The sequence below is a fragment of the Poecilia formosa genome, unplaced genomic scaffold, assembly GCF_000485575.1.
Source record: "Poecilia formosa unplaced genomic scaffold, Poecilia_formosa-5.1.2 Scaffold380, whole genome shotgun sequence".
Taxonomy (NCBI): Eukaryota; Metazoa; Chordata; class Actinopteri; order Cyprinodontiformes; family Poeciliidae; genus Poecilia; species Poecilia formosa.
The window spans coordinates 246,985-265,446 of NW_006800319.1; the positions used below are offsets into that span (position 1 = coordinate 246,985).

The window sequence follows — 18,462 nt, forward strand, 5'->3', positions numbered from 1 at the left end:
TGCTAATTTCACACTTTTTACTAAAACCTTTAAATTTCTTCATCTTGACTAATTCGTAAACAAAAGAAACAGAACATGTGTACAAAAGAGCATTTGGTAACACTTTATTTGAAGGGGGGTGAATAAGACTGTCATGACACGGTCATAAACATGACATAACACATGTTATGAACATGAATGAGCCTTCATGAATATTTATGACTGTTGTCATAAAGCGTCATTCGGTAAATTATGACACTTTTAATACAAAGTTGACATTATTCAAAATGTCTTTTTTATGACAACTTGACATTAACCAAGAAATCATTACTGATATAAATTTGTTATAAAAGTATTATTGATTGCACTTTAAAAATTAGGTAACTTTATGTTATTAAAGGTAAAGTTTAAACAGTAATGATTTATGTGTTATGTCATGTTTATGACAGTGTCATGACAGTCTTATTCACCCCCTTCAAATAAAGTGTTACCAAATGCTCTTTTGTACACATGTTCTGTTTCTTTTGTTTACGAATTAGTCAAGATGAAGACATTTAAAGGTTTTAGTAAAAAGTGTGAAATTAGCTGTAAAATAGGCCTGCTTTCACAGATAGAACCATGGCTAATGTTTGTAAAGTGACAGTAAAAAAAAAATTAACATCAATAATCATATAGAAAAAATGTGGGTGTTCCAGTTTCAGTCATATTTTTACCATGTCATTCATATATTTAGAAATGTTTGAGTTCCAAACTAAATATTTCATACACCAGCTAAATATTTAATTAGCAAAATAAATATTTAGTTTATCTAACTCAACATTTAGCCCTAAATTAAATATTAAATATTTAATTAACAAGATATTTACTTTGAAAACAAAATATTTAGCTCAGACTTAAACTTTTACTTGGGAACTACATGTTTAGCTTCCTAAGTAAAAATTTAATTTGAAATTTAAATATTTAGCATGTGAATTAAATACCTAGTTAGGAACTCTACCATTTAAAAATGCATGAGTGACATGGTGAAAATTGAAATTTTTTTTCTCTATGCCAGGCCAATTAAACCAAATTATTGCTGTTAATTTTTTTACTATGTAACTTTACAAACGGCACCAGCTATAGAACTACAGTCGTAGTGATTGAGTTGATGCTGACTAATGTTTCTTTATGCTGCTGACATAATGACGGCCTGAGCAGGAAAAGGTACGGCCATGTCTGTTTGATGATCATGCTTATTGCGGTTTGATTTTCTGCCTGCTGGAAGCATCCTGTCCCATAATGCCTTTGGTTTGTTCACGTTAGCTTGATGCATGTATCTCTTGCTTTCCACTTGGAGCTGTATTTTTTTCTGTTCCTCCCTCTGTGCCCATGTCATTTGGTGTTACTGGGCTGTTTGATCTTAAGCTGCTCCTGGGTCAAACATGCATTTACAATGTCATGCTAGATGTTTTTCGGGTTAAAGCCAGTAAACATTCCTTTAACCTTCTTCCTCAGACACCAACCAGGCTCTGCGGCTCTGTCTGGGCAACAAGACAACCGGAGCAGAGTTCGGCGCCGTTTCAGCTCTTAGCATCAACCACGACTGCTCACGTCTGCTATGTGGCTTTGCCAAGGGTCAGGTACATTAAACATTTGTGGCTTCTTGAAGGGAAATCAGTTTATATGCAGTCTGTTGTCTGTCCAGATTCAATTTACAATGGAGAACAACAACAGAGGGAGGCTTAATTTTAAGAAGAAATGACAACATTCCGTAGCCTGGAGCCTTGGTGTAGTGGAATAGAAATTAGATACAGCAAAGCAAAAGAAGAAATTGAACAGAACTCAGTTTTATATAGCTGTGCAGAAGTTCCCCAAAAATGTTTTTGGAGTTGGACCAGTTGTTATCCAGTTCATCGTGTTCATGCTGAAGTTCACTGAATCCAGTTGATTCCAGATCTGGCCAACTGTGTACAGATGATTTTATAGAACTGTTCCTGGTTCTTTGTTCCCTAACTGTTGTTCATGGTCAGATTACAATGTGGGATCTCGCCAACGGAAAGCTTTTGAGGACCATCACTGATGCCCATCCTCCAGGGACGGCCATACTGCATGTGAAGGTGAGAGCCGCTCAGCAGAACGCTCTGAATGATTACAGGCTGAAGGTTGAAGAAAGAAACTTCCTCTCAAGTTCCTCTGAGGATGGGTTCCCATCATGCACCATGCAGATGAGCTCAGTTATACAGTAAATTTGGGAGTCCCAAAAATCCTGTTCATGAATTATTTCTTTATTATTAAAAAGTCCAGATATGTGCATTTTGTTGAAGATTTATCAACTATCCTGATGTAGCGCTGGGCAATGAATCAACTTTATGGAATCATCAAACTTTTGGTTTTCAAAGATTTCCTTTTTGGAAATGTGGATTTCTTTCACCAATGCTCTCCTTGGGTCTCCAAAGTCCAGTGTGATGTCAGCATGCCTGGGGCAGCCATCTTGTTTGACAAACATTCTTGTTTTACAGCTTCTATTCATTTGGATTTTAAATTCAGGTCAACTCTACCACAAAGTATTACAGCCAGGCTAAGATTTTTTTTCTAAATTATGAGAATAAAGTCATAATATTACAAGAAAGTTGTCATATAGCAATAGAGTCCAAATAATACTTGAATAAAGTCATGATGTAACCAGAATGAAATCGTAATTTTATGAGAACTCCCAACAAATTATAACAAAAAAGCTTAAATGAGGAAGGTTAAGCATCTAGTGAAGTTACACTTTGGTAAAGGTTTTACAGATAACACTCAACATGAAAGGAGAGCATGAGGATTGTTGAAGGAGGCGAGTCAGACTAAATGTTTGGGGATAAATGTGATGATTGTTTCTCAGACACACAGTCACCATACGGATCTATACCTGGATGATGGTCATCTAACTTTTACCTCTTCCCTCCCCCCTTCTTTAGTTCACAGATGACCCAACTCTGGCCGTGTGCAACGACAGCGGAGGGTCTGTGTTTGAGCTGACCTTCAGGTAAATGAAGTGAATCTCAAACCAAATGATTTCTGTCCAGAAAAACCTGCAGTTTATAGAGAGGTTTCTCACATTTTCCATCAATCTTTTTTAAAATGGTGTGTGATGAACAAAACTGTATAAAAAAGAGAATATTCCAAACAGCACTCTAATGAAATGTTTGTTAAAGTGGAACCTTTTTGACTCGGTGGGATTAAAACACCAAACAGGAGTGTTTTGAGAGAAACCTAGTCTTCTGTAATGTATGTGTGTGATTCCTGTTGCTTAGGAACAGATGATATGCACTTAAAGTTTTATCATGATATTTTATGGTATCACTGTGATAAGAATAAAAGTGACTATAAGAACTATTTATTACTTCTTTTTGTGAACAAAAAAAATGTGTGATTTGTATCACTAAACTGCTCACACTAACTGTATTCAATCATATTTATTGATATTTATTCATACTGGGCCTGTTGAAATGAGCAATAAATCAATTAATTGCATGATAAATTATAACGAGCTCAATAATTTCAATTTGCGTGATTTATTGTTTCTCTCTCTTTCTACCAAAGATGACAAAGGTTTTCAGTCTGCTGCTTTGGTCTCAATTAACCCCTTGTTTTGAAGGACAGTTTTGTTTACAGAGATTTTATAATTAATTTAATTTATTGTTTCTTTTATTTTGTTTTTTTTTATTTTTATTTTGAATATTTAAAATGTCCTCCAGTTCCAGTGTTAATGTTCATTAGAATTTAAAGTTTATTGATCTTTGAATGTGTTCTTGCATTATTATGCCATTACCATTATATTATTGAAAATGATCTCAAAACAACGTTATTGTTTATTGCAATAACTTTTGGGAAAATTTATTGTCCAGCAAAATGAGTTATTGTGACAGGCATCATTGATGTTCTCAATGAAAAAATGGTGGGAAAAAAAAAATACTAAAAGTAACAATCCTGACAATGCAGACAGTTTTTTGCTGGGTTAAATATAATTAACTGAAATTTATTGTGACAGTGATAAATCAAAATTTTTATCATTCTAGTAAATTTATCACGATAATTGATAAACGATGCGATAAATGACCAGAAATACTATTGCTTTTTCTTCCAGGAGGGTGATGGGGATGCGCTCATGCGACTCACGATGTCTCTTCAGCGGCTCTAAAGGAGAGGTGTGCTGTATAGAACCGCTGCGGACTCCTCCAGACTTCAGAGACCACCCCATCACATGCTACTCTCTCCTAGCTATGGCTTCCCTGACCAAGGTATGGACTCCAGTTGTCCCAGTGCACAGAAAGAAACAGAACAACAGCAGGCCAGAAGCTAGGAGAAAAACGCTGCCGTTAACGACTGCAGAGATGCTTTATGCATCAGATAATAGACCATGGGTCCAAACCCAGATGAGATTATCTCCTGACCCAGGCGGGTCATTATGGTTGGAGTTAAGGGTTTTTTTAACCCCTGATAGTTTTCATCTTTATTTTTAAAAACATCAAGATGAAGCTATCTCCCTCTGCTGAGAGAAGGCAGACTTTCTGTTGATCCACGAAGTAGCTACTGTCTGTGTATCCATCACGCTTTGACTGAGGATATTTGAGCTGTAGGGAAACCACAATCGGAGAAAATATGTAGATTTAGAGAGGGAGGGCTTAGGTTTAGAGGTTAGGTGTGAATAAAATTTTGGTTAAGGTTAGGGTTAGGAATAAACTAGTATGGGTTAGAGGTCTGGTCTAGAACTGAGGTGTAAATTGAGTTGATACTGGTTAGATTTAGAGCTACATTCAGGGTTAGGCTATAGAAATTAATAAAAAAAAAATGAACGGAAGTCAATTCAAAGTCCCTGTGAAGACAGAAGTACACACATGATTGTTAGAACTACTGATGTTTTTACTTTTTGATTTCTTCCAATCAGATTCTGATCATTGGACTCAAGCCCAGCCTGAATGTGTGGATGACTCTTCCCTACACTAAGGTCTGATCCTCTAGCCTCCTGCTAGTCTGTTAGGATGGAATCACCTCTCATTTTTGTCCCACTTAAGTGTTTTAGATCAGACTTGCATAACCTGGGTTCATTTTAGCTACTGGGAGGAAATTCTAGTTCTAATTCTGTAACTTGAACATTAAAAGTTTGTGTGTTCTGTGTTTTTTTGGTGGGGGGCTGGCGGGGGTTGTTTAATGTTTCAGCAACATTTGTTTTTGACGTCATCTCTCCTCAGTCTGATCCCAGCAGCGTGCCTCAGCTGGCCTGGCAGTTTGTTCCTGTCCAGAAGACGGTCAACCCCATGCTGGCCTTTTGTAAAGGAGACTCAGTCCACTTCCTGCTGGTATCTGCTCAGCTCCATCCTCTCCATCATCTGATTCTAATCTCAATTTACAGTCCCAGTTAGATTATTTGATGAGATTTGCCAGTAAACCTTTGGAACCGATACATCTTTTAGTCCTAGTCCAAGTCTCTTCCATAAACCAACCATTGTATGAATTGCTCTTTTGGGTGGTCTCTGTGAAGGTTAAACTGGTCTGATTTATCCAGGTGAAGAAGGAGGAGACGGGCACCATCCATGTGATCAAGCAGAGGCAGCTGCAGCTGAGTTGTGACATCATCAACCTGAACGTAAGCTCTGACCTCAGCTTAGCCAAAAAACCCCAGAGCAGAAAAGACGAGCGCTGTTCTGAATCAGGTGTTAAACTTGTTTTCATGTTGGGCCACATTAAGACCGCCAATGTTCTCAGAATCTATTGATAAAACTGATAAACTGTTAAAACTCTCTCCCCATTTGACAAGTTCTAATTAAAATAAACTAATATTAAACAGTTTTTCACATCGATCAGTCTCTTCAGGATTTCACATTGTTTTGGTGATTTTGTGGTGCTAATTTAGAAATATTTGCTAGAAACATTTGTAATTTTTGCGCTTATGTATGACTTTAAATGTGACTTTTTGTTACTTGCAATAATCGATCACAGACTGTGGCTTGACATCAAGTAAGGCCCAGGCAGCAGCATAGAATTGAAAAATACTGTCAGCTGCAGGTGGGAGGTAGCGTCACTTCAACCCGCTCTTTCTGCCATTTTATGCAGAAAATTCACAATAAACTCACAGTTATGCGATAGCGCATAAATATGTGATGATCTGTTAATTTTAGATGAATCATGGAATGATAAAAAAGCTGGAGCCAAAAAACTGATGTATTTTCGCAGTATACAGATAAAAACTGATTTGATTTGATTGATAAAATAATATTCAATTGCTACCTTGAAGGTTCTTTTTTGTGCGTTCCTAAATGCGAGCAAAGTGCTTCATTTTTAGTGTTGGCTGAACGACGTGCGGCGCCAGCTGGGAAAACTTAATGGGGTCTGTGTGCTGCTGTTGCTGTGTCTGCAGTGGATCAACAGTTGCAGCCTGGTGCTGCTGGACAGCCATGAGAAGCTGCACGTGGTGGACCGGCCCACCCAGGACGTCCTGGAGACGCTGGACCTGGAGCAGGTGCAGCTGGTCTACAACAGCCGACACTTCAAGTCCCTAGCAACTGGAGGCAACGTCTCCCAGGCTCTGGTGAGACAGACACCCGTTTCTGTGGAAATGTCTGTAAACGGAACGGGCTTTTATCATTTTTCTACTCATAATAAGTGTGGCAAAACCTTTAAGTTCCGATCTTTACTCCTTAGTAAGCCATCACAGAGTTAAATTCAGATTTCCATACATTGTTTTGTGTAAATGACATTCACAACTCCACTTCTGGTTCTCAGTGATCGTTTTGATTATAGAGGAACTGACAGAAAACCCATAGATTAATACGCACTCATTCAAAAACTTGCATTTGGACCAGATTCTTATAGCTGTATTGTGACTAAAACTCACTGATGTTGTTTAGGAACCAAACCAAACTTTGACAATGCTGTTTTTTTTATTTTTGTGATAACAGAATTAAAATTACTTAAAGCAGTGGAGTCGAACTCAGTTTTGTTTCGTGCCACATCAAGATCATGAATGTTCCTAGATAGCTGCTTGTGGCAGAATGTTCTGATAAAACCCGTTAAACTGTTGAAATATTAATAAATAGCCGTATCTGTATTCAATAAATACTTCTTAGACTGAAATAATATTGAACATCTTTTCACATTGATCTATCCAGGATTTCCCAGTTCTTTTTGTGATTTTTTTGGTTTGTTTTTGTTTTGTTTTTGTTTTTTTGCTTTGAAAGTCACAAATTTTGTGGTGCTAGTTTAGAAATATTTGCAAGGAATTGTGCAATATTTGCACTTATGTATAACATTAAATGCAACTTTTTGTTATGGATGTGAACTTGACAACAAATAAGGAGTGAGGCAGCAGTGGTATAAAAGTAAGAAATACTGCCACCTGCAGGTGGGAGTTGGCATCACTTAAGCTCGATGTTTTTGACCACTTTTGTGGAAAATTTACAAGAAATTTTGAATTATTCAATAGTGCAAAAAATGCGGGGATTTGTTGATTTTGTGTGAATTTTTGCAGTCCTAGACTTACTAAAAACCGGTGGGACTGATTTATGTAATTTGGCATCTGGGGTGTAGAGGGCCATATACAAAGGGCCAGATTTGACCCCCGGGCATTGAGTTTAACACATGTGATTTAAAGAATCCAGAAAAATACCATGTGTAAGAGTTTGATTTGGTTCCAGGTGTTTTAAAGAATCTGAAGTTAACTTCAGCATGCTTAATATTCCAAAATTCAAAATATGCTGGAAATACATTGCAGTGTGAAAGTTAAGAATTCTGAAATGACAAATCCTGCTTATCTACTACTATTTGCTAAAATAGCTGTCAGTGCTAGTCAGTGTTACGGTGATTTATTAAACATGTGGTCATCCTAAGACACCAGCTGAGCCGATCAGATCTGCTGTTCATGTGCTTAGATTGTTAAATCTGTGTGTTTGTGTTTTAGGCACTGGTTGGAGAAAAGGCCTGCTATCAGTCACTGTCAAGCTATGCAGGACAGATCGTCTGCCTGGGCACCAAGGTAGCTGTTAGCTTTAGTCTGTGTAGGTTCATCCATCACTGTTCAATACAGAACAAAACTCAGTTTAATGCTGAACAAAACTCAGTTTAATACAGAACAAAACTCAGCTTTCTAGCTTGTGCAAAATATTTAGTCCTCTTTTTAACTTTGTCATGTTACAAACACAAACTCTACTGTGTTTTATTGGAGTTGTGTGTATATGTGTGTTTGGCTGGGTAGTAAAAGGTCACATGACCAAATCTAGAAATCCAGCAGAAATTTTTCAAGCAGCAGTTCTACAAACACAGGAACATTTACTATTATTGTTACTATTTAAAAAAAATACTTTGATGATTGTCAACCATATGGGTGTTATTTGCACAATATTACTTGATCTTGTTGTTTAACAGTGTGTGCTTTGCTTTGATTTGCTTGTTTTGCAGTCAGCTCACATTATGTCCCTAAGGAACTGGAAAGAGGTATGCATCATGTTTCATCTTTTTGAATGTGTCACATGTCTGCATAAAACCCTCAACTGTCATGGCAGCAGTCAGAATATGGCTCTAACTTTAAGGCAGGAAGCAATTGATCTCAGCCAATAGAGTTATATGTGAGGATGAGCTCATCAGGGTATAATGTTGGTATGATAAAAGCAGTATTGCTGTTTATAGGCATATGAAGATCATATTACAAAAAAAATTTGTTAGATTTAAAGAAGCTAAAGGGTCACAGAAGTACACAAGAACAGAAATATTAGGATGTAAATATGAAACTGACGTCCGTGGAAGCAATTGAGTGTCATCCGCTTACAGCCACATCTTCAGTGTGTTTCCTGTGGGTTTCCATGGTTACCCAGACAACCCATGTTCTCTGTTTCCAGCGTCTGGACTGTTTACTGAAGCAGGAGCATTTCACTGAGGCTCTGTCTCTGGCCTGGTCCTTCCATGAAGGCACCGCCAAGGCTGTGGTTGGTGGGTGTGGTCATAATTAATGTTAATATAAACTATTTTTTAAATATGGTTTGATCACATATGAAAAGAACAGCTGGGATTCTTTTTTCTTTCTGGATCTTTGTTTAAGGCCTTCATGGAGATTCACAGAGAAGGAAGGCGGTTATCAGCGACAAGGTGAGTGTCTTTACCTCTAACACACTTTGTAAAATCTGCTGGGGTTTTTTTGTTTTTCAAACTTGAAACACCTTGTCTTTGCAGATGGTAGAGATTCTTCTCCATTTTACAGAGTACGCTGTGAAGAAATGCCCGGAACAGGGCAAGCTGCAGGTCATGGAGCAGCATTTCCAGGTAATGGAAACACGTTGGCTTATTTGAACTTTTAATCTGTTTAACTGTGAGAATAATCAGTAAGTGACCAAATATGGAACCTGTGATGACGACATTTAATTATGTTTTTAATTGTATGTTCGCTTGTAAACATGATGGATAATGTGGTAAACATGATGGATAATGTGACTGCTCAAATTACACTGTCACTGATTGCCATGGTTACCCCCTTTTATCTTGCTTTTTCAGCATTAGCCAGCATTAGTGTACTGCAACTGTTTATCACAATGTGATAAAATAAGTTATGCTACCAAATTGACATTAGTGATCCATTACATGAAGGTGAGTGGATGAATGACAAGAGAAAATGACCCAAACTTCAGCGTGTGGACATTACTTACTAGGAATATTAAAGCAATTTTGTTCACAATAAGATCAACAGCTCTCAATGAGATAAAAATAAGACAAATGTATCCATAGTGAGGAAGAGCAGTGGTGTAAAACCTTAATAGAATTTTCCTAAAAGTACATTTTCACAAAAATAATGGGATTCATATTTACCAAAGGACAAATGAAATACAATAATTTTCTCCTATTTTAGTTAAATTTAACGGGAAAAAATGAACATGTAGCTTCAATTATTAAGGCAGATGGTAAACTAAGCCATGAAAAATTAAAAGTGCAGCAGGATGAACTGGAGGCAGTGTAGTGTGCAGACACTGCCCTAAAAATAAAACCTCTGTGGGCATTCTGAGTTATTTACCGATTCTGAAAGTGTGGATCCTAAGCTTTTCAATGGTGTCAAATATATAGAAATAAATAAATAAAAAAAAGAACATTTTCCATTTAAAAGTTGCCATTCTGCAAACAAGATTAGTGAGAAAACAGGCTGTAAGGCTCTGCCTCCCCTTGCGGTGTTGATGAACACATTATCACTTTACTTACTTGAGCTGAGCCTGTTACACTTCTTACTGTGTCTGGCATGACTAAAAGGGACTGGTTTAAAACTTGGAATGTCAGTAGATTGATTTGATTGTTGTGAATGAAATCAATGTTCCCTGTTTATCTCTGTGCCTGGATCAGGAAATGGTACCAGTCCTGGTGGATTATTGCCTCCTGCTGCAGAAGGCGTGAGTACATGTGTGTGTCATGCTGTGGCTGATTGTTTTAATGACGCTGACCTTCCAAAGGCAGGACAAAGCCTGACCATGACTAGAATCACACAAACCTTCCAATTGATCCTAGTTATCAACCAATGCTTTAACCCCGGTTTATTATTCATAGTTTAAAAAGTTTTCTATCTAAGGAGACCCAGCAGATTTCATCAAGTCATAAACATCTCTCCAAACTAATTAACATGGTCCTATGTGAGTTAGTAATTACCTTCTGTTTAAGGTCACTCTACAACATCTCAATTGTATTTAAGTCAAGACTTTGACTAGGCTACTTCAGAACCGTCATTTAAAAACAGTCAGAGGTGAACTTCATGTGCTTTGGATTATTGCCCTGTTTCATCCACTAAATGTGTTTGAGATCAAGAAAATAGCATTCTTCTTCAGATAGTTTTTTGCCAGAAAGTAGAATTCATTAAACCATCACACTACCACCACCATGTTTGACTGTCGCTGTGTTTTTTTTAATGCTGTGTTAGTTTTACTCCAGATTTAACAGGACACACACCTTCCAAACAGTTCCACTTGTTGAATATTTTCCCAGCAGTCTCTGGGATCATCCAGATGTGTATTTTTTTTTTTTTGGTAAATGTGAGACAGGCCTTTGTGGGGTTTTTTTTTTGTTCTTCTCAGTCTCTCTTTCTTATTGCTGAATCCTGAACTTTGATTGGCGTCAGATGTCTTTTTTTGGAAACTGCATTTTGTACTCACTTGGGTTATTTCTGTTGGATACTTAATTTTCTCTGATGATCTGATATTTAAGTGTGACAACGAAACAAAAAGCATAAGGTAGGTTGTAGGTAATATTATTTATATAGCACATTTTCAGCAAGAAGGCAGTTCAAAGTGCTTGATGTCTATTATGTTCACAACATATTTGGTGTCAGAAAACGGGCAAAGACCAGAGCTAACACAATAAGGCAGTCCACACAATTTTTATTTTAAGATTGTGACGTAAAGGCTGTGTTTGGTGGTTTTGGTGGTTTATTTTCCACCATGAAGTGGTCAGTGTTGGTTCTCTGACCGTTGAGAGTGAAGCTCCTTGTTTCACAGTGACCTGCTGTTCAACCAACTGTACTCTCGGCTAGTGGAGAATATGGTTGCTAAGGGCGTCTTCCTGGAGTCACTGGAGTCGTACATCGTTGCCAATCGGCTTGGTCACATCACTACGCCTGTTATGAAGGATCTCCTGGCACATTACCATGACAACAATATGATGGACAGCCTGGAGAGATGCATTGTCCATCTGGATGTCACAAGTCTGGACATACAGCAGGTGTGTAGATGTACGATGAATCCTGTATATAGAACACAACAAGTATGAAGTATGAATGCCTGGACATGTTGTCTCTGCTTGTCTGTGTGGCTTGATGAGTAAAGGTGGTCCAGGTGTGTTGGAACAACCAGCTCTATGATGCAGTGATCTATATTTTCAACCGAGGCATGAATGACTACATTACTCCGATGGAGGCAAGTTCCACACAAACGACATGTTTTTGTGACTGACTGAACTGGAAGTTGAAGATTATTCAGGTTCTTCAGTTATCAGATTGGTGCAAAGTGCTATTCAGCTTTCCAATGTTTAAGTGTTTCTTTTAGATAACATGTTTTTTTTTTTGTTTTTTTTTACTTTGTCAGTTTTTTCATCATCCATTTAATTGAGGAAATTATAGACACTTCAGAAGATCTAAACTGCATTCTGTGTGCTCTGATATAACGGACCAAGAGCCCTCCTGAACTGTGTCCTTTATTATTTCAGAAACTCTTTTCAGTGATTGGTCCCAGAGTCAGAGAGGGGCAGAGCCTAACAGGTGAAGCCAGCACCTTCTACTTTCCTTTTCTGTTCTATTCAGGGGTTTTTTTCCTCTCTGTCAGTATTTTGCCACAAAACATTTTGAAATACTTTTCTTTTTTTTTTTACATGTGTTTCATTTTCTTTAGGTGATGATGTGGTGATGGGGAATAAATTACTAGTTTACATAAGGTAAATCTTCCTGATGCGGTTATTACCCCCTGTGTCAAACTGCTGTATATTAGAGGCTTAGCCTGTCTTTGTACTTACAAAAATGCATAGAATATAGTGACTACACAAACTCATATTTTTTATTAATTTATTAATTTTGATGTGTTTTATTTGCTCTAATGTACGTCTGTATCACCCTCACCAGTTTTGTTGTATTTGTTCCATTGAGGCTTATTTGTGAAGTTTTACTAACTGAATAACCGATTAGCCTGGAAACATCAGAATAAAGCTAGCTAAAAGTTCAGGGGAGTCTTTTAGCTATGGATGCACTGACCCACTTTTGAGGTTTTAGTATCATCTGATATTGATCTGATACAGAAAAACAGCTGGATTGGCTTAAAATGTTTCTTTTTTTGAAACACATACATAAATGTACCGAATTACAAATACATTTAATAACTCTGCACCAGTACAGCATACATACATATACCAACAGCTTCACAAGCTTGGTCAAACATACAAAAACAACACAACATTAATTTGTTCAGTCAGCGCAATATGAGTATAACAGCCAAAGTGAAATAAATAATGAAGGAACTGAAAGTGACAAAAACAATATATTGACTACCTTGGTCAAACATTTAAGAATAAACTGCAACAAACCTTTTTTTAATTATATTTATGAATTCTAAATGTAATATAAAATAAATAATAAAGCATAACGTTGCTCAGAGCACAAAGCATAGAATTAGACAGAATAGATCTGACCTTATGGATTGGGCACATTGTCACTGATATCCCATCTAGAATTTTTTTCAATATCAAATCAGTGCCTCTCTACTTTCAGCTGCATGTTTCATGTTAAATAAAACTGCCGGTACCACTTTCTTTGAAGGGGGGTGAATAAGACTGTCATGGCACTTTCATAAACATGACATAACACATGTCATGAACATGAATAAGCCTTCATGAATATTTATGACTGTTGTCATAAAGTGTCATTCGGTATATTATGACACTTTAATACAAAGTTGACATTATTCAAAATGTCTTTTTTATGACAACTTGACATTAACCAAAAAATCATTACTGATATAAATTTGTTATAAAAGTATTACTGATTGCACTTTAAAAATTTGGTAACTTTATGTTATTAAAGGTAAAGTTTAAACAGTAATGATTTATGTGTTATGTCATGTTTATGAAAGTGCCATGACAGTCTTATTCACCCCCCTTCAAATAAAGTGTTGCCAAACTGCCTGTTGAAATATAGCTCTCTGCATACTAAAATCAGAAATTGCGTCACTGTGCTGTGATCAATGAACATCTCTGTATGTGTGTGTGTGTGGGGGGGATGAAGCTGCTGTCTTGCTGGAAGAGCCTATCCGATTGGAGACATCCCTGAAGATCTGGTTGTTCAGGTCAAATACCAGGTATGGTCAACCGTTCAGACGACCAGTACTCTTTGAGAACAGTTCATGAAATAAAGTGATGTTGATTTTTATTTTACTGGTTTTCAGAAATGTATTTAAATCCAGTGAAAGCAATCTTTTGGTCTCTACAGGAATCTGCATTTCAACAAAAACAGTGTGTTGAAGATCATTGTGTTGTGCATGTTGATGTGGAATAACTTCACTCTACAATATTATTATGTAGCTGGAGTTATTGAAAGCAGGCGGTTTGTTTGACATTTGTTTGTTTTTATGTTCTGCTTGTGTCTGATCAGGTGTTTGAGTTCCTGATCCGTCTCCATTCAGGCGACTCCTCACAGAAGGAGGAAGTCTTCCCATTTATTCACACACTCCTCCACTTTGACACTCGGGAGTTCCTCAATGTCCTTGCCATGGTGAGATGCTTGTCTGACTGTCTCTCAACTGTCATTAACAAGCTGTTGGTTATACTGTGTTTTTTTATTTTTTAGGTTTTTATTCAAAGTTTGGCCAATTTCAGATTGGTTTGAGTATATAAACTGACACAAAAATCTCCAGTTAGTTTCCAGTGAACTAATAAAGTGTTGTTTTACATCTGGACACAAATATAAAACATATAACCTGACATACAAAACTTTATGCCAGATAACAAATGTTTTAACCACAATAAACCACAGAGTTTGAGCTAAATTACTCACCTGAAACAATGCTAATCTGAATGTAAACCAGCTACCTGGAGCAGTCAGACCAAACTCTGTACATTTATATTTATATTTATGCAAGACAGAGGAATCTCCATTGATGAGAAGGGATTTTCCCAACACGAGCTCATGCTGCATTCAAGTACATCTGGGACACTAAGTCTTCAAATATATTCTCTAATATGGACACAGATAGGCCTGTCGCAATAAGCAATAACTCAATTAATCACATGATAAATTAAAATATCAATAATTTCTATTTGCGTGATTTATCATTTTTCTCTTTTCTCTCTGGATGATAAATGTTTTCAGTTTGGTGCTTTGGTCTCAACTAGCTCCACTGTTGAACGACAATTTTGTTTACAGAGGCTTCATAAGTCATTTTATTTGCTGTTTTGTTTATTTATTGTGGATATTTGAAATTAATTCATTTTAAATTAATTTAAAATGAATAATAACACAATTCTTGTGTTATTATTCCATGAGAATTATATGACTTGAGAATGGCCTTAAAACAACAATCTTATTGTTTATTATTGGTGATCGCAAAAACTTCATCCAGCAAAATATATATAATATATATATAATCTAAGCGCTGGCTATGCGTGGTATACTGCCTTCATCATTGAAAAAACCCAATAAAATCTGCACTCATTTCTAAATTTTCCACTTTTTTAAGTTTTATAACATAAAATCTAATTACTTTCACAAATGGAAAGATTCTTTGTTTAATGCTGACTGAAGTAAGAAAATATGTTCTTGGTTGGAGAAATGTGTGTATGTCTTCCAGACGTTTGATGATGTCCAGAACGACAAGCAGGCCCTGGAGTACCAACAGAGGATAGTGGACATCTTACTTCAGGTGAGATTTGGGTTTTATTAACATTTTGAATCTGCTGTAATGAAGAGAGAAAGGAAGCCAAAATGCAGCTTCTACAGGTGGTTTACAACTGCTAGTTGTCCACTGAGACCTTCTGAGAAACCCATAATGATTATGACCAGAGTCTGAAAATCTTTCATGATTAATTTCACTTTTATTGTTTGTTTTCCTTTTGTGCATTAATTAATATACTGCTCGTTTGTTTTAATGAAAGGTAATGGTGGACAACCCTGACTTCACTCCCTCCCAAGTCGGTGGTCTCTTCACCTTCCTGGCTCGCCAGCTGGCCAAACCAAATAACACACTGTTTGTGAACAGGAACCTTTTTGATCAGGTATGTAGACAATTCTCTACTAGATTTATTACTGCAAACGATACTTTTGACATCAGCAAATGCTCTTTGTTTTTACATCAAATTCACTTTCCAAGTTTGTGTGCGCGCATTAAAACCTTGAAGTGAACCAAAAAGCCTCACCAAGGGGCCGCCCATTAAGACTAAACCCAAAATGACAGAAACTAAGCAATAAATACAGATTGGAGGGGTCCTTAAACTCTCCTTTAAGATGAACTCCAGAGACACAGAAACAGTGGAATAAAATATTTGATTTAAATTAAATGCATCTATCTGCAAATGAAAGTATAAAAGCATTGCCTTCCTTTTTTAAGTGACTCATGGGTTTCAGAAGCTTTGCAGCTTTAGTATTTGTGGTGTCAGCTCATATTATCAGCTTGCTGCGCAGACATTTCAGCTCAGTGACATCATCAGCTGAAATCAGACCGAAAGTCAGAGAGGAGAGACGGAAATGAAATGATCATCTGACCAGATATATTCCCTCTGCATCAGAACAACCTCACAGGTTGAGAATGTTATAAGCTGAAGAAACGTGTTTTTGCATCTTCAAGCTGAGACATTCTTCTGCAGCAGTGACAGCAGATGGAAGACAGGCACGGTGTTGAATTCCTTGTGTCTCTGTCTGTCCTCTGTGTCTGAAGGACTTCTCTCTCCTCAGGTGCTGGAGTTCCTTTGTTGCCCTGACGATGACTCTCGACATACTGAACGGCAGCAGGTACATGTCAATGTAGAACCGTGTCTGCCACTCACACTTTGTCTTTGAAAATATGCAGGATCAAGCACACCTATTCCTACAGAACGCTTTTCATGTTTTTTGTTTTTAACATGAAAATGTAGCTCAATAGATAATCATCCTGGGCCTTGTTCTGAGTCATGTGACCAAGCGATGTAGAAACAGCTAATTCTGTCACAATAACAAATTTTTCTGGACGATAAATTGTTCCAGAAGTTATTGCGATAAACAATAACATTGTTGTTTTGAGACCATTTTCAAGTAAAATAATAGTAATGGCATAATAATGCAAGAACACATTCAAAGATGAATAAACTTTAAATTGAAACAAACATTTAACATAAGAATTGGAAGACATTTCAAATATCCAAAGTAAATAAACAAAATAACAGAAAAAAACAAATAAAAAGAATTAAGAAGTCCGTAATCAAAATTGTCCTTCAAAAAAAGAAAGGGCTAGTTGAGGCCAACGCACCGGACTGAAGACTTTTATCTTCCAGCTTTTGGTTGAACGAGGGAGAAAAGATAAAAATTGTACAAATGGAAATTGTTGAGTTTGTTTCAACATAAAATAGAAAGTATCTGTCTCCAGAATTGTAACCAGTAAGTCCAGGTGTGCTGTTTATAAAGTCATTTATGTTGTTCTTTATGGATTCTTACCACACAGCAGGAAATGTGAAAAATGTACTTTTGCTTTAAAACGGTTAATAAACATCAGTCAATGCTCTGCAGGCACAGCTCAAAAAATGTAATATGAAAGAGTTATATTTTTCATCCTTCATTTCAAAAGGGGAAAGTCATATTATATAAATTTCAGGTCTTCAGTACTCTGTATTTTCATGATTCTGACTTGGATAAGAAAACCCCAAATTTCTTGTCTCAGAAAATTAGAATATTACACGAGATCAATAAAAAAAAAGATGTTTTGAACAGAAATGTCAGGTTTTTGAAAAATCTGTTCATATCTATAACTTGCATGACTTCCTGCATCAGTGCAGTGTGTCGTTGAGGAGACCAGCCTGTGGTTCTGCTGAGGTTCTGGAAGTCCAGGTTGCTTTTGATAGAGAACTTCATGCCATGTTCTTTGGTTCTGGTGTCTCTCATCTTCCTCCTGACTCCAAATCTTCTCTATGTGGTTCTGGTCAGTCCAGCCGAGCTAACCAAGCTCAGTAGTAGCATGGTATCTGAAGCAGCTTCTTGTTGCTGCTGGTACTTTTAGCAGCAACACGTGGCGAGTCCTGCTGGGAAATGAATCTTGTTGTCCTAACAGAGTCTTCTGAGAGGTGGGTCAAGGCCAGTGTGGGGAGAGGGGAGAAGAGGCAGGCGGTCACCTTACTGTTTTCTCAGCTGGCAGCAGTTATTGTAGCAATGTGGAACTCAGCTGAACTTTATGTCATCTCCTTATCTCAGCTCAGAACCAGAACTCTTTGTTTTCTGCTGAGCTGGAACATCTTGTTTCCTGTGTTTAACAGAGGGTCACTGGTTCTGACTTACAGAAAAACATAGATGTTTGGTGTCAAAAGTTATATTTCAGATTTATTAAGTCAGAATCATCTACCTGGAAGAGATGCTTACGTTCCCAGGTGGTCCAGAGGGTGGACTGGCGGTACTGGTTATCTTGAAGTCATTTATTAAGCGTGACTCTCATCTCCCCGCCAATCTGCTTGGACAGACTCTGACATGTATCATTTGTGTCTCTGCTTAGGTTCTGCTGGAGCTGCTGCAGGTCGGGGGGGTGGTCCAGTTCAACGAAGAACGGCTCTTCACACTGGCAGAGAAAGCCAAGTTGTAAGCAGCTAATCAAACATGGTGATCTACATCTGATGCTTAAACATGAAAATCACTTCAGCATGTTTAGGGTGGAGGAGAAGGGTGGATGAGCAGCACCACATGAGATTGTGATTGGTTGGTTGTGATTGGTTGTGTCTAGTTAGCACTGGGAGAAGGAAGAGGAGTTCAAATTTTTCACAGATTATCTGTCTCATCCCAGACTCTCATGA

At 37.3% G+C, this 18,462-nt stretch overlaps 1 protein-coding gene across 6 annotated transcripts in view; it reads left to right on the top strand.

The window, feature by feature from the left end:
• The window catches only part of vps8 (VPS8 subunit of CORVET complex), a 41,500-nt gene that overhangs the window by 5,511 nt on the left and 17,527 nt on the right, over positions 1-18,462 (top strand). For 4 of the 6 annotated variants that reach the window (XM_016662608.1, XM_016662610.1, XM_007575528.2 and 1 more), the window contains exons 7-30: positions 1,474-1,598; positions 1,989-2,075; positions 2,919-2,986; positions 4,088-4,241; positions 4,889-4,948; positions 5,193-5,300; positions 5,507-5,587; positions 6,359-6,529; positions 7,898-7,972; positions 8,395-8,430; positions 8,832-8,922; positions 9,032-9,078; positions 9,163-9,252; positions 10,315-10,361; positions 11,457-11,679; positions 11,784-11,873; positions 12,163-12,214; positions 12,345-12,387; positions 13,727-13,799; positions 14,093-14,212; positions 15,288-15,359; positions 15,592-15,711; positions 16,388-16,444; positions 18,168-18,250. In XM_016662608.1, coding sequence (XP_016518094.1) covers positions 1,474-1,598; positions 1,989-2,075; positions 2,919-2,986; positions 4,088-4,241; positions 4,889-4,948; positions 5,193-5,300; positions 5,507-5,587; positions 6,359-6,529; positions 7,898-7,972; positions 8,395-8,430; positions 8,832-8,922; positions 9,032-9,078; positions 9,163-9,252; positions 10,315-10,361; positions 11,457-11,679; positions 11,784-11,873; positions 12,163-12,214; positions 12,345-12,387; positions 13,727-13,799; positions 14,093-14,212; positions 15,288-15,359; positions 15,592-15,711; positions 16,388-16,444; positions 18,168-18,250 — 2,173 coding nt within the window. Of the gene's footprint in view, positions 1-1,176; positions 1,183-1,473; positions 1,599-1,988; positions 2,076-2,918; positions 2,987-4,087; positions 4,242-4,888; positions 4,949-5,192; positions 5,301-5,506; positions 5,588-6,358; positions 6,530-7,897; positions 7,973-8,394; positions 8,431-8,831; positions 8,923-9,031; positions 9,079-9,162; positions 9,253-10,314; positions 10,362-11,456; positions 11,680-11,783; positions 11,874-12,162; positions 12,215-12,344; positions 12,388-13,726; positions 13,800-14,092; positions 14,213-15,287; positions 15,360-15,591; positions 15,712-16,387; positions 16,445-18,167; positions 18,251-18,462 lie in introns of all 6 variants that reach the window. The other 2 variants (XM_016662607.1, XM_016662609.1) reach the window with 1 other exon arrangement.